General features: G+C 42.1%; 1 protein-coding gene across 4 annotated transcripts in view; it reads left to right on the forward strand.

Moving 5' to 3' along the window:
* The window catches only part of BLM (BLM RecQ like helicase), a 95,811-nt gene that overhangs the window by 69,940 nt on the left and 12,197 nt on the right, over positions 1–13,674 (forward strand). For 2 of the 4 annotated variants that reach the window (XM_059915371.1, XM_059915372.1), the window contains exons 18-21: positions 6,604–6,803; positions 7,239–7,431; positions 10,837–10,959; positions 13,098–13,299. In XM_059915371.1, coding sequence (XP_059771354.1) covers positions 6,604–6,803; positions 7,239–7,431; positions 10,837–10,959; positions 13,098–13,299 — 718 coding nt within the window. The remainder of the gene's footprint in view (positions 1–6,603; positions 6,804–7,238; positions 7,432–10,836; positions 10,960–13,097; positions 13,300–13,674) is intronic. The other 2 variants (XM_059915373.1, XM_059915374.1) reach the window with 1 other exon arrangement.

Here is a 13,674-nt window from a genome sequence, read left to right on the forward strand (position 1 = left end):
AAGTCCCTAAGATGAGTTTCCACAAACAAAAAAGAAAATAATAAAGTTTATACAATTTCATCTGAGTGAATGGAATATAACTTCCCTGGAGAATTACCCATTGACTGACTTCCAGTTCAGGATGGCAGCCTGAGCATAAGTTTCTGTCTTCTTTTTTCGCTTGAAGCCCCATTAAAATAGTAGCAAGGAAATAAAATGAGGATTAAATCCATAACAGCATAGAAAACCAGAAAGAGACCATCATCAGGTTAGAGGTTTTAAAAACCTTTAACGAAATGGATGGAAGCATATTGAAAAATTGAATGAAATGCAGTAAATCACAGTGCACAATAAATGTAGAGAAAGTTATAGCAGAGGGGCTGTCAACCAGGCAGAACCCCATTATCACCAGGCCGACTCAGACTTGGAAGCTCAGAGGCCTGGGGGGTGGGAGTAAAAGCAGAGGAGCCAAAAATAGGAGGGGACAGTTAAAAGAAAGTCTGCTCACAGAAGAACTGCATGGAATACCAGCCTTCAGTTGATTCTAGAACAAAGGTAAACAAACTGCTTGAGGAGTGGAAAGACAGCTGAGCTGGGGGCCAGCGCCCCTAAGTGGCATTTGGGGGCCACCCAGCCCACTTACCCTAAAGCAAACCTGGTAACTAGATATCCCCATTCAGGGGAGGAACTTGGGGGGAAATAGACCTAGATATAAAATAACAAGAAATCCACCTAAAAGGTTTAACGTGGTCCCTAAAGGCTAAATATAAATAGACAATCAAGGGGACTTCCCTGGTGGTCCAGTGGTTAAGAATCCATCCTGCAATGCAGGAGACGCCAGTTCGATCCCTGGTCAGGGAACTAAGATCCCACATGCCGCGGGGCAACTAAGCCCACGCACCACAACTACCGAGCCCGACTACTGAGCGCACATGCCACAACTAGAGAGAAACCCGTACACTGAACGAAGAGCCCGTCCACTGTAACTAAGACCTGACGCAGCCATAAATAAATAAATAAATAATCTTAAAAAAAAAAAAGACAGTCAAGAGAAAGACCAAGGGACTTCCCTGGCGGTCCAGTGGTTAGAACTCCGCACTTCCACTGCAGGGGGCGAGGGTTTGATCCCTGGTCTGGGAATTAAGATCCTGTGAGCCGCGAGGTGCAGCCAAAAAGAAAAAAGCGAAAGACCAAATAAGTAGTGTATTTGACCCTGGGGATAGAGATAATTTAGAAAATAAGCAATAGCTTTGGGGATGTGGGAGGGGAAACTCCTGATTAGTATCTTCATAAAGACTTAAATAATAATAGAATGTTACAGAAAATAGAGTAAGAGCTGTTAAAAATTTTAAATGATTGACGCAAGTAAATTTAGTGGAAAGGTTGGAAGATAAAGTCAAGAAAATTTTCTTAAGACCTGAGCAAGGGCTTCCCTGGTGGCACAGTGGTTAAGAATCTGCCTGCCAATGCAGCGGACATGGGTTCGATCCCTGGTCCAGGAAGATCCCACATGCCGCGGAACAACTAAGCCCGTGTGCCACAACTACTGAGCCTGCACTCTAGAGCCCACGAGCCACAACTACTAAGCCCGTGTGCCACAACTACTGAGCCTGCACTCTAGAGCCCACGAGCCACAACTACTAAGCCCGTGTGCCACAACTACTGAGCCTGCACTCTAGAGCCCACGAGCCACAACTACTAAGCCCACGTGCCACAATTACTGAAGCCCACGCCTAGAGCCCGTGTTCCGCAACAAGAGAAGCCACTGCAATGAGAAGCCCGCTCACCGCAACTAGAGAAAGCCCACGCGCAGCAACGAAGACCCAATGCAGCCAAAAATAAATAAATAAAATAAATAAATTAAAAAAAAAAAAAAAAAAGACCTGAGCAGAAGGCTATATGGAAAATGTGAGAGACAAAATATAGATCAATTCTTAGGAGATGTAAAATCTGACAAATAAAATTTTGAAATAGAAAGTAGAGAGAGGGAATTATCAAACCAATGATAAAAGAAAATTTCCCAGAATGGAAAAGAAAAAAACCTTAATTAAAATGCCCACTTGGGGGGCTTCCCTGGTGGCGCAGTGGTTGAGAGTCTGCCTGCCAATGCAGGGGACGCGGGTTCGAGCCCTGGTCTGGGAGGATCCCACATGCCGCGGAGCAACTAGGCCCGTGAGCCACAATTACTGAGCCTGCGCGTCTGGAGCCCGTGCTCTGCAACAAGAGAGGCCGCGATAGTGAGAGGCCCGCGCACCGCGATGAAGAGTGGCCCCCGCTTGCCACAACTAGGGAAAGCCCTCGCACAGAAACGAAGACCCAGCACAGCCATAAATAAATAAATAAATAAATTTTTTTTAAAAATGCCCACTTGGGGAGTTCCTTGGTGGTCTAGTGGCTAGGATTCAGTGTTTTCACTGCTGTGGCCTGGGTTCAGTCCCTGGTCAGGGAGCTGAGATCCCACAAGCCGTGCAGCATGGCCAAAAATTTTTTTTAAAATGCCCACTTAATGCTAAATAAGATGCTTTATAAGATGAAATTTAAGAATACCAAGAGTAACGAGATGTTAGGGAAGAAAAACTTTTTCTCCACTCTGTTATATTTAATTGTTGGGGACATTAGCAAGAGAAAAGACAGATTTAATCACGTATGTGTGGGAGTTCATAGAAAATGTGACTCAAAGGGGCAATTAGAATTTGAGGCTTGTATACCATTTTAATAGGGGAAGTAGAGGCAGGGGAAGGGTTAGGAGGAAACAAATGATTTGAGGGAAAGATAAATGGGCCCTTAGGAGAAAGATAGCAGGGAGACATGGCAGTTTTTGTGACAGTGTCTGTTTAGGTGTTGTGTGGAGACTTCTCATCTCCAATGATAAGAGTCAGTTTTCTCTGGTTGCCCCTGGGGAGGGGATTTAAGACAACTGAGTTCTTTTGGGAGTCTCTGCTTTTTGGCAGATGGATTTCAGAAATTCAGGTACCTTCTGCTCAAAATAATTTTTATGCCACTGTGGCATGTTCTGGACCCCTTCAGAGATACTGCAGAAAGCTTTGGAAAGAAAAAACAAACCAAAACCAAACTGACATCAGATTAATGTCAGTAGCCCTGGAGACTAGAAGGCAAAGAATGTGATATGATGTATACCATAAACAGAGGAACTGACCCATGGGTCCTGTGAGAAGAAATCCCAGAGTCACAGCTATGCAGCAGGTCCAGTAAGCAGTCTGTACAAATTGTAACAGAAAGTCGGGAAAAATAAGTCCCAAGCAATATAGAGAAAGAACAAGAAATGAATTTTTTTATTGATGACAGTAAAGAACACAAATGTTACTTCTCAACAGCAGAAGGAGAAAGACACTTAGAAACTCCTGGGGAGGGACTTCCCTGGCGGTCCAGTGGTTAAGACTTCGCCTTCCAATGCAGGGGGTGCGGGTTCAATCCCTGGTCGGGGACCTGGTTGGATCCCGCATGCCTCGGGGCCAAAAAATGGAAACATAAAAAACAGAAGCAGTATTGTAACAAATTAAATAAAGACTTTAAAAATGGCTCACAGCAAAAAAAAATCTTTAAAAAAAAAAAGAAACTCCCGGGGAAAGATTATAAAAGAGAGCCAAGGTAAAATAGAAAACAAAGGAAATGGCTGCATGATTTTGAGTAATTAATAAAATATACAAAAAAATAATCCGTTTGTCTGAATACAGTGAACATCCTCCTTAGAGTTGCACAAGAGTCATGAGTTCTAAGTGGGGAAGGAAGCTTGTTGTAATATAAATGTTGCTGATTAGCTACAATAGAGTCAATGTATAGACTTAAACATGGTTAGAGAACAGGGCAGGATATAGACGTTAATCTTGATGATGTAAAAATAAAAGTACAATAAATAAAAATAAAAGGGGGGACTTCCCTGGTGGCGCAGTGGTTAAGAATCCACCTGCCAGTGCAGGGGACACAGATTTGAGCCCTGGTCCAGGAAGATCCCACATGCTGCGGAGCAACTAAGCCCCTGCGCCACAACTACTGAGCCTGCGCTCTAGAGCCTCCGAGCCACAACTGCTGAGCCTGCGTGCCACAACTACTGAAGCCTGCGTGCCTAGAGCCTGTGCTCCGCAACAAGAGAAGCCACCGCAATGAGAAGCCCGCACACTGCAACAAAGAGTAGCCCCTGCTCACCACACCTAAAGAAAACCCACGCAGCAATGAAGACCCAACGCAGCCAAAAATAAATAAATAAATTTAAATAAATAAATAAATAAAAATAAAAGAGGAGTATATGGACAGCTTGGGGTGCTGGTAGCCTCCTACATAGTGGGGAGGGAGAGTGGTCAGACACTCTAAAGTTACCCCAAAAACCAATAGATGAACCAGTATTATGTAACTAGCAAAATTCAGGGCAGGGTAAAGTGAAGAGGGTGGCATAAATGAGGTAAAGCCTCATCTTTCATTGTGAAGGGTCAATATATAAATGTCAGGTGGTGATTCTGGCCAGTGCAATGACAGCAAGAGTATGGGTTCCATGCAGAGGTAACCACCAGAAGAGCTGAAAACAAGCTATTTAAAAAGTGATTGCCGGAACTTCCCTGGTGATCCAGTGGTTAAGACTGTGCTTCCACTGCAGGGGGCGCGGGTTTGACCAGGGATCAGGGAACTAAGATCCCACATGCTGCGAGGCACAGCCAAAAAAAATTAAAAATAAAAAAAATTAAATTAAATTTTTTTAAAAAAGTGATTGCCTTGGAGAGGAGTGAGACTAGGGAGGGGAAGGGTGGAACAGAGGAATGTTGCTTTTAATTATAAACCCTCCTGTGCTATATTGTATTTTTTTCCTATGTACATGTATTACTTTAATTAAAAATCTATAAAGCAATTAAAAAATTAATAGCCTAGACTGGAGTAGGAAGACGGTTTGTTCAGTTTCTCAGCTGTGTCTCCTGGATCTGCACATTTCTCAGGACAAAGCAACTTTTAATGCTGGTCTTCCCTTTCTGGATTCTTGCCTTCTCTTAGTTTGGACTCTTTTGGGGGTACAAGGGGTTGCAGATAAAATAATTTGTTATAAGAATGATACATGATCATTCTACATTATAATATGTAGAAAACCAAAAAATACAAATAACTCCCCAAAAAACTGCTGATGTTTTAATGTGTGTTTGCTCACAATCATATATTTATCATATTGTATGTATAGTTTCTGTCATTTTTATATAACAGGATATAAGCATTTCCTTTTTTTTTATTCTTAAGTAGTTTTTAATTTATATTTTATCATATTGATTAAATGTATTTAAATAGTTTTATTTTAGGACATATTTTTCTATTGTAAATAGTGATGTGATAAATAGCCTTTTAAATACACCCTTGTCTACATCTCTATTTGTACCTTTCATGTAGATTGCTAAGTCAGACATTTTTCTGACACATTCTTCAGTTTCTCCTTAGCTCTTATGTGTTTTTTAAGAAAATTGTTTATGTTTCGTCCAGATTTCGTAGTTATCCTCAACACTAGGGTTGGTCCACATCAGCCAGCCCATAACCAGAGCAGTAGTCCTGCCCCAGGAATGTGACATTTCAGGGATACAAATCACTTGAAGAAGGAAAAACTTGAATCATTCAGCATCTATGACCAGAAGCCATCTGAAATTTACAATAATGTAATTATTTGGAACTCTTAAAATAGAGCTAAAGCTTTACAAAGTAATTGTTAATTCTGATTATAATCAGTGTCACAAGCCTTCTTAAGTCGATTGTTATAATAAAATTGTGAGGCTTCCCTGGTGGCACAGTGGTTAAGAATACACTTGCCAAGGCAGGGGACACGGGTTCGAACCCTGGTCGGGGAGGATCCCACATGCCGCGGAGCAACTAAGCTCGTGCTGTGCAAGTACTGAGCCTGTGCTCTAGAGCCCACGAGCCACAACTACTGAGCCCACGTGCCACACAACTCCTGAAGCCCACGTACCACACAACTCCTGAAGCCCACGCGCCTAGAACCTGTGCTCCGCAACAAGAAAAGTCACTGCAATGAGAAGCCTGCACACCACAAGGAAGAGTAGCCCCCGCTTGCTACAACTAGAGAAAGCCTGTGTGCAGCAACGAAGACCCAATGCAGCCAAAAAAATAAATAAACAAATAAATAAAATTTTTTTAAAAAATTGTGTTATGATGAAAACATTAGTCATTAGTGCAGCGTGGATGTGAAACCAAGGATCCAGCTGGGGGTGGGACTCAGTCAGTGGGAGAAGGAGGGAAGTATACAGCCTTGTGGAGTGTTATACAACAGTGATATGAAGCTATTAAGGTTTATATGAACTATGTCTTTGATTTGTTTGCTCTAATATAATTTTATAAGCTGTACATGCAACATGCTAAAATGATAAACTTAATTTTGCTGCTGTTTTTGGCCAATGCACGTTATAAAAAGATGAAGAGAAGTACATACAATTATTTTAGCGTTCTACTCAAATATTCTTACTTCATGGAAACAAGTGTCTATTTGTGCCATGGTTTTTCCTGCGGAAGAGCTTAGCTATCTCATTTACCCAGACCTGTCCATAAATGGCTTTTTTAGCCTCTTCTATTACAGTTATGATATACCTACATTTACTAATCTAATTTCTCTTACCTTCTTACCAGGGAGTAAGAGTGCAAAAATTCAGTCAGGAATATTTGGAAAGGGATCTGCTTATTCAAGACACAATGCTGAAAGACTTTTTAAAAAGCTGATACTTGACAGGATTTTGGATGAAGACTTATATATCAATGCCAATGATCAACCAATTGCATATGTGATGCCTGGAAATAAAGCCCAACATGTACTAAATGGTCATTTAAAGGTATGGTATTTTAAATGTTTATTTTATTTTATTATCTCACAATGAGTAGACAGAACTATTTCACTGCAAACTCAAGTGTCTTTTCCAAAGCTTATGGATACTGAATATATATATACTGTCCTATATGAACATATTCTATTCTTAATTTAGAAAGAGATCTTAAAATTGAACCCAAGTAATGTAACGCCTGTCAAAATGAATTGAATGGGTTGTCAGATCATTAAATCATCATATATTCATTAAATAAACATTTATCAGAAAGCTAGTCTGTGCTGGCACAGGAAATATAAAGATGGAGAATATACAGCCCCATTCCCAAGGAACTTACTATCTACTTGGCATAACAGAAATACCCCCCAAAAAATGTAATTAAGCATTGAATAAAGCCTCTATGTGTATGCACTCATTCCTGTGCTCTCATTTTCTCTCACAAAGGTAGACTTTATGGAAACGGAAAATTCCAGCAGTGTGAAAAAACAAAAAGCTTTAGTGGCAAAGGTATCTCAGAGGGAAGAGATGGTTAAGAAATGTCTTGGAGAGCTTACGGAAGTCTGCAAATCTCTGGGAAAAGTTTTTGGTGTCCATTACTTTAATATTTTTAATACTGTCACTCTCAAGAAGCTTGCAGGTTGGTGTGTGTGAGTCTTCTGTTGCGTGGCATAAATTAATAGGCTAAAAGTTAATCTTGCTAAGGAACTTACCAAGAGCAGTAATATATCTCAGTCTTTTTTTTTTTTTTTTAATTTATTTATTTATTTATTTTTGGCTGTGTTGGGTCTTCGTTTCTGTGCGAGGGCTTTCTCTAGTTGTGGCAAGCGGGGGCCACTCTTCATCGCGGTGCGCGGGCCTCTCACTATCGTGGCCTCTCCTGTTGCGGAGCACAGGCTCCAGACGCGCAGGCTCAGTAATTGTGGCTCACGGGCCCAGTTGCTCTGCGGCATGTGGGATCTTCCCAGACCAGGGCTCGAACCCGTGTCCCCTGCATTGGCAGGCAGATTCTCAACCACTGCGCCACCAGGGAAGCCCTATATCTCAGTCTTTTTGATCTCTGAATTGAAAGCTCAGAAAAACAGTTTAAACTCATTCTTGAGATAAAATATATTTTTTAAGATATACACAGTACTTTGTTATTCAGACATATGGTATAATTTCAATCTTATACTTCAGTCTAATGCTGCATGTTAAGATATGGATAATTCTAATCGCTAACACCAGATGTCACTTGATGAATTTGTGTGCATTATTTGCCTGCCTTATGATGTTTAACTATGTGTGTACACGTCTTTGCAATGCGGAGCTAAGTTCCTTTTGAAAAGAGATTTTGTTTTATGCTTCTCTGAATCCGGATCTAGCACACTGCTGTGTCTAAGTATTTTTTGATAAATACTTGCTGACGTGAGTTATTTCCATGGCTTCAGACAGCTCAACCCAGAATTCTAATAGTAAAGTCCCTGGAAAATAAGTTGGCCACATGGTTGACTGACTAGTGTACATTTCCTTCCACCCTCTTCCTTCATAAAAACTCACAATCATCACGTTCTCTCTCTTCCATCCCCACTCCTGCCACCATAGGTCATTACAGTATTTCATCAACTCTAAAATGCCACATTGTTATTTTATGGACTATTGAGAAAGAAAAAATTCTACTAATTAAACTGTGACACAGTGCTTTTATTGAAAGAGTTGTTTTTACTTTATTTAGATTTTTATCATATATAACTGTGCATATATGGAAAATGCATACAATCAAAGTAGATTGATTTAAGTACTTGTAAAAATTCACATTCAAAACCTGACTCTTCTGAATCATTTTTTGAGTCAGTTGTCCATGTCTTTGTTTTCCCTCATGTCACCAGGAACGTGATACAGCCTTTTTAGCATGCTCCACTTTGCTCCCCAAAATTTTAATCAAAATCCTTGTCACCCGTTCTGATTTGATGGTGACACTTCCTTGATGATACCAGAAAGTGTCCGCGGGAGGCTGCACGTCTCTCAGTAACACAAATGTAACACTGCTTCATCTACTTCAGGTCATGTAAAGCACTTGGTTGTTGCTTGCAAGAAACTGTGGAATTGTCATTTCCTCCAGGACATACAATTTGCTTTGTTAATGCCAAATTTATCCCCCGTTACTCCGTTTCTGAGCTTTTCTGCATGCACATTTTCTCAATGCTAATCACAGTCTAGTCTTTTCTAACACATTTCATGTGCAGTTCAATTCAACATGTGAGGAACCAGCACTGCAGTGGCGCTGTCGGCATGCCGGCAGCACTGACAGCTATGACTGAGTTCTCACAGGCGCAGGCAGTGACAGCACAGCTGCCATTTGGCCGTCAGCACTTGTAAGACGCCTCTTAACCTCAGGAATGCCAAAACGCAAAAAAAAAAAGAGTATATCTTAGAATCAATGAAATGTAGTATTTTGTTCCTAGGCTATTAGTGAAGTTTCCTAACTGGTCTCCTTATCTCCAGATAATGAACATGATATTCATTTTAATCTTCTAAATACTTGGCTAAAATTCCAAGAGCTCTCCAGATAAAGTACAAATTCTATCAGGAATCTGCATTTCTTTTTATTTTATTTATTTATATTTTTTGGCCACACCCTCACAGCATACAGGATCTTAGTTCCCCAACCAGGGACTGAACCCACACCCCCTGCAGTGGAAGTGTGGGGTCTTAATTACTGGACCGCCAGGGAAGTCCCAGGGATCTGGGGCTCCCCCACTTTATCTTCCAGTAACCCTTTCCATAAACCTCCTGGTCTGTCCCACAGGTCTGTTCTTTTCCTCTAAACGTAGAAATGATGTTACAATCACAGATTTGAAATCCACCCTTTGCTCAACTCAGATACATGGGAATTATTACTCCCTCACTGCCCATAGCCAGTGCATCAATAAATCCTACAGACCCAGCCTCCAAAACATGTCTCCACTACTACCCGCTAGTTCACAGCATCCTCTCTCACACCTGTAGTGGCTTCCATCAGGCTCCGGTTTCCCTTCTTTCCCTTACAATCCATTTCCTGTGTACAGCAGCCAGAGTGATCTTTAAAATAACAGGCTTGTCTAGCTATAAGACTGTTGTGCCTTCTCTATGCAGAAGACTTTTTTTTTTAATTTATTTATTTAATTTATTTATTTTTGGCTGCGTTGGGTCTTCGTTCTGTGCACGGGCTTTCTCTAGTTGTGGCGGGGGTGGGGGCTACTCAGTTGTGCGTGGGCTTCTCATTGCAGTGGCTTCTCTTGTTGTGGAGCACGGGCTCTAGGTGCACGGGCTTCAGTAGTTGTAGCACGTGGGCTCAGTAGTTGTGGCTCGCGGGCTGTAGAGCACAGGCTCAGTAGTTGTGACGCACGGGCTCAGTTGCTCCGCAGCATGTGGGATCTTCCTGGACCAGGGCTCGAACCCCTGTCCCCTGCATTGGCAGGCAGATTCTTAACCACTGCACCACCAGGGAAGCCCTACGCAGAAGACTCTTAATGGCCTACTTGTTAAAGGCAGAGTACTTGCTTCACCCACGTGCAGAAAGACCTGAAGAACAGGTTTGGGTTGGGGGGAAGTAAGAATTCAGTTAAGGCCTTACTGAGTAGGGTATACAAATGTAGAGTGCAGGGGAGAAGTCAGAGCTGGAAATACAGATGTGGGCCTTCTCTGCAAACAAGCATCACCATACTTGTAGCTAGACAAGTCTTGCTTGTGAGAACAGTGGGCCAAGAGCAAAGTCCAGTTACCTCTGGGGCACACTGCCCAGGAACCCGCACTCCGCTTCCCCCCACGTCCCGTGCTCCCTCCCATTCTCGGCCCTGACTCCACACACCTTTGCTGCTGGGATTGGACCACGGGCTCCTGCCCTCTGGGCCTGTGCGCTGCCTCTGTCAGCATTTAACTGCCTTTTAGAAAATCAGCCCATGTACCCGGTGCTCTGCAGATAGTTGGCACTTAACAAACATGTGCTGAATGGGTGAATGAGCATAAATTCAGTGGGTTTTCTCTGGGTGGTAATTTAAATTTCTAATTTTATGCCCATGCACAGAATCTTTATCGTCTGATCCTGAGGTTTTGCTTCAAATTGATGGTGTTACTGAAGACAAACTGGAAAAATATGGTGCAGAAGTGATTCCAATATTACAGAAATATTCTGAGTGGACATTGCCAGGTTCAGTATACAGCCAAATATGGGTTTTCTGAAAGCCTCTTTTAATGTTAAATGATGCATCTCACTGGATTAGAATCATGTGGTTTCTGGCTTGTGTTAATGGTCCCTACACCTTGTCACACTGACATCCAGGTTCTCAGAGCAGACCCCAGTGGTGTGCCGGGCACCTCTTAGAGGACACCGGTGCTCAGGTCCCCCAGGGGAGACCAGTTACTGAACTTGCTAACAGGATCCAGAGGACAACCTTTGGGCCCAGGAGTTGCTCATTCTGTTAAGGCAAGTGCCTGAGGAATCTGGAGCCCTGGGTGCAGATCACATATCTGCGACCGTCTCACTCTGTAATCCTTGGTAGGCCACACATAGCCTCTTTGTTTTTCAGTTTCCATGTCTGAGGACGGGAAGTGTTATCTGACAAGCACGTCTAAAGTTTAAGAGTGGAGTTTAAATGTTTTGGGTAAATGAACATGTAATTGGACTACTGGAGAATCTTACTGTTATTAGCCACTGAAAGAATCTGCCCGAGTGAGTGCATCATTAGCGGACGTTCCCAAAGGTTGCTGGAAGCCTGTCATGTAGCACCTCTAACTACAAAGCTCAACACTGAGCTGTAGAAAGCATGCGCTCAGGGAAAATCGAGAACAAAGAAAGATTTCGTTGTGGGAGATACAGGTGCAGGAGTCGGGCGCCCTCCTCCAGCGTATTGCCACATGCAGACTAGCCAAGTGAAATGTTTCCCTGTTTCTGTAACGGACCACGGGAGGGGTCCTTCTCAGAGTAGCAGGATGAGACATGAGTGAGCATGCATTTCACGTTCTGTCTCTCCACAGTCGTGTTTTATCCATTGACAAAACGCCAAAGAGTCAGGTTTTCGTTAATTCCTCTGTATGGTAATTATTCCATAAATCCTTACTTCAAATACATTAACCTCTTGGTGGGAACTTAACGTTTGTTTAGTATAGTAACTTGTTTGGATAGGGATTTTTGCCCACGTAAGGTAGGGCTACTCTGCGGAAATAGCCCACAGTGTGGTCGTGATCACTCCCACTTATTGAGGGAGGACAGAGCCAAGAGCTTTGCCTATTTTTTGTCATTCAATCCTTATAACACTGATTTTATTTTGTTTTTTAATTTATTTTTATTTTTTTATATATATATTTTTTTTTAATTTATTTTTGGCCACGCCACGTGGCTTGTGGGAGCTTAGTTCCCTGACCAGGGATTGAACCCAGGCCCACTGCAGTGAGAGAGCCCAGTCCTAACCACTGGACCTCCAGGGAATTCCCGAACACCCATTTTAGAGGTGAAAAGTGGTGAGGCCTTTTCATTTCCGCAAAGTCCCGCAGCTGGGATGACAGCACTCTTCACCCGAGCTGCACTGTCTGCCCGTGTGCCCTTCCTACCATGCAGTAAGGTAGGGTAGCCTGAGGGTGAACCAGACCAGCCAGGAAATATCTTCAGAAAATGAAGACCTGGTCACTGTTAACCTAGAAGGAGATTTCATGCTTTGGGTGTGCCTTGGGTTGCAAATACCTATGGAAATTACCATCTTCTTTGCAAATGTGTGCTTTCATACAGACCCATTTCCTGCGTAGTATGTGAAATGTTCACAACTATTATGCAAAGAAGAGTAAAATGTGGTCTAGAATTTTCTGACAGCCATTTACTAAGTAAGTATCGCCCAAAGATGAGGTGCAGGACATAGGTATGTTTTCCTTATGTTGGACTTATTTTTTCAGCATGCGTAAAACTATAAATAAAATTGTCTTTTGTTTAGCACTTTATACTTTTCAAAGAACTTAACAGGATTAATTGCCCAAACAATAACAGGGACGTGGGCTACAGAATGTGAGCTAATAAAACCTGACGTCTCTGGTTAAGTTAGAGCATCACACGTTTTCTTAATGAATTCTGAACCCCTTTCTTTAAAAATAAATTGCCATTGACTACTTTGGGGCTTTGTGAAATAAAAGAAGTGCTCAGTTCTTGTGGGATGTTTGAATCCAAGTGGCAAGATGCTACAGGAAAGCAGCTGGGCTTTGGCTGAACTGCACCCCTGTGCTGTGTATCTGTGCGTAGACTATAACCACACTTGGATCAGCATGGCATCACTGGTAAATGTCTACATTGTCCATTTGTAGCTGAGGACGATTCCTCACGGAGAAGCCCCTCCAGCAGCAGAGGCACTGGAAGAAATGCCCCTGAGGAGCTGGATGAGGAAACACCCATATCTTCTCACTACTTTGCAAATAAAACCAAAAATGAAAGAAAGAGGAAAAGGATGCCAGCCTCCCAGAGGTCTAAGAGGAGAAAAACTGGTTTCGGTGGTTCCAAGACAAAAGGGTAAGTTCTGCCACCTTTTCTGCAATGTAGGGTAGAAGGGAGAAAAATATAAAAGTACAGCTGCTCTGATTTGCTTTGAAGCATTTATTAAAATAAGCCATTGTTAAATGTTGCCTCTCCCGTTTGTGGAGTGAGGATTAAGGTCTGATCCCAAACAAAAACATTTGTTTCAGATTTTTAAGATATCTACTCCTAGGTTGATGATCACTAAAGTTTTCTAGTTTGCAAAAACTTCTCCAATTTTGACATTACCTTAGGAAAAAAACATTTTTTTTTTCTGCCAGTTGCTCTTAAGTTAATTTTCCACCTAAAATACTGTAAATCATATACTAGCTGAATAAACAAAGGGGTTTTTGTTTGTTTGGTTTTTGTTTT

This window comes from Balaenoptera ricei, chromosome 2 (assembly GCF_028023285.1).
Source record: "Balaenoptera ricei isolate mBalRic1 chromosome 2, mBalRic1.hap2, whole genome shotgun sequence".
Classification (NCBI taxonomy): Eukaryota; Metazoa; Chordata; class Mammalia; order Artiodactyla; family Balaenopteridae; genus Balaenoptera; species Balaenoptera ricei.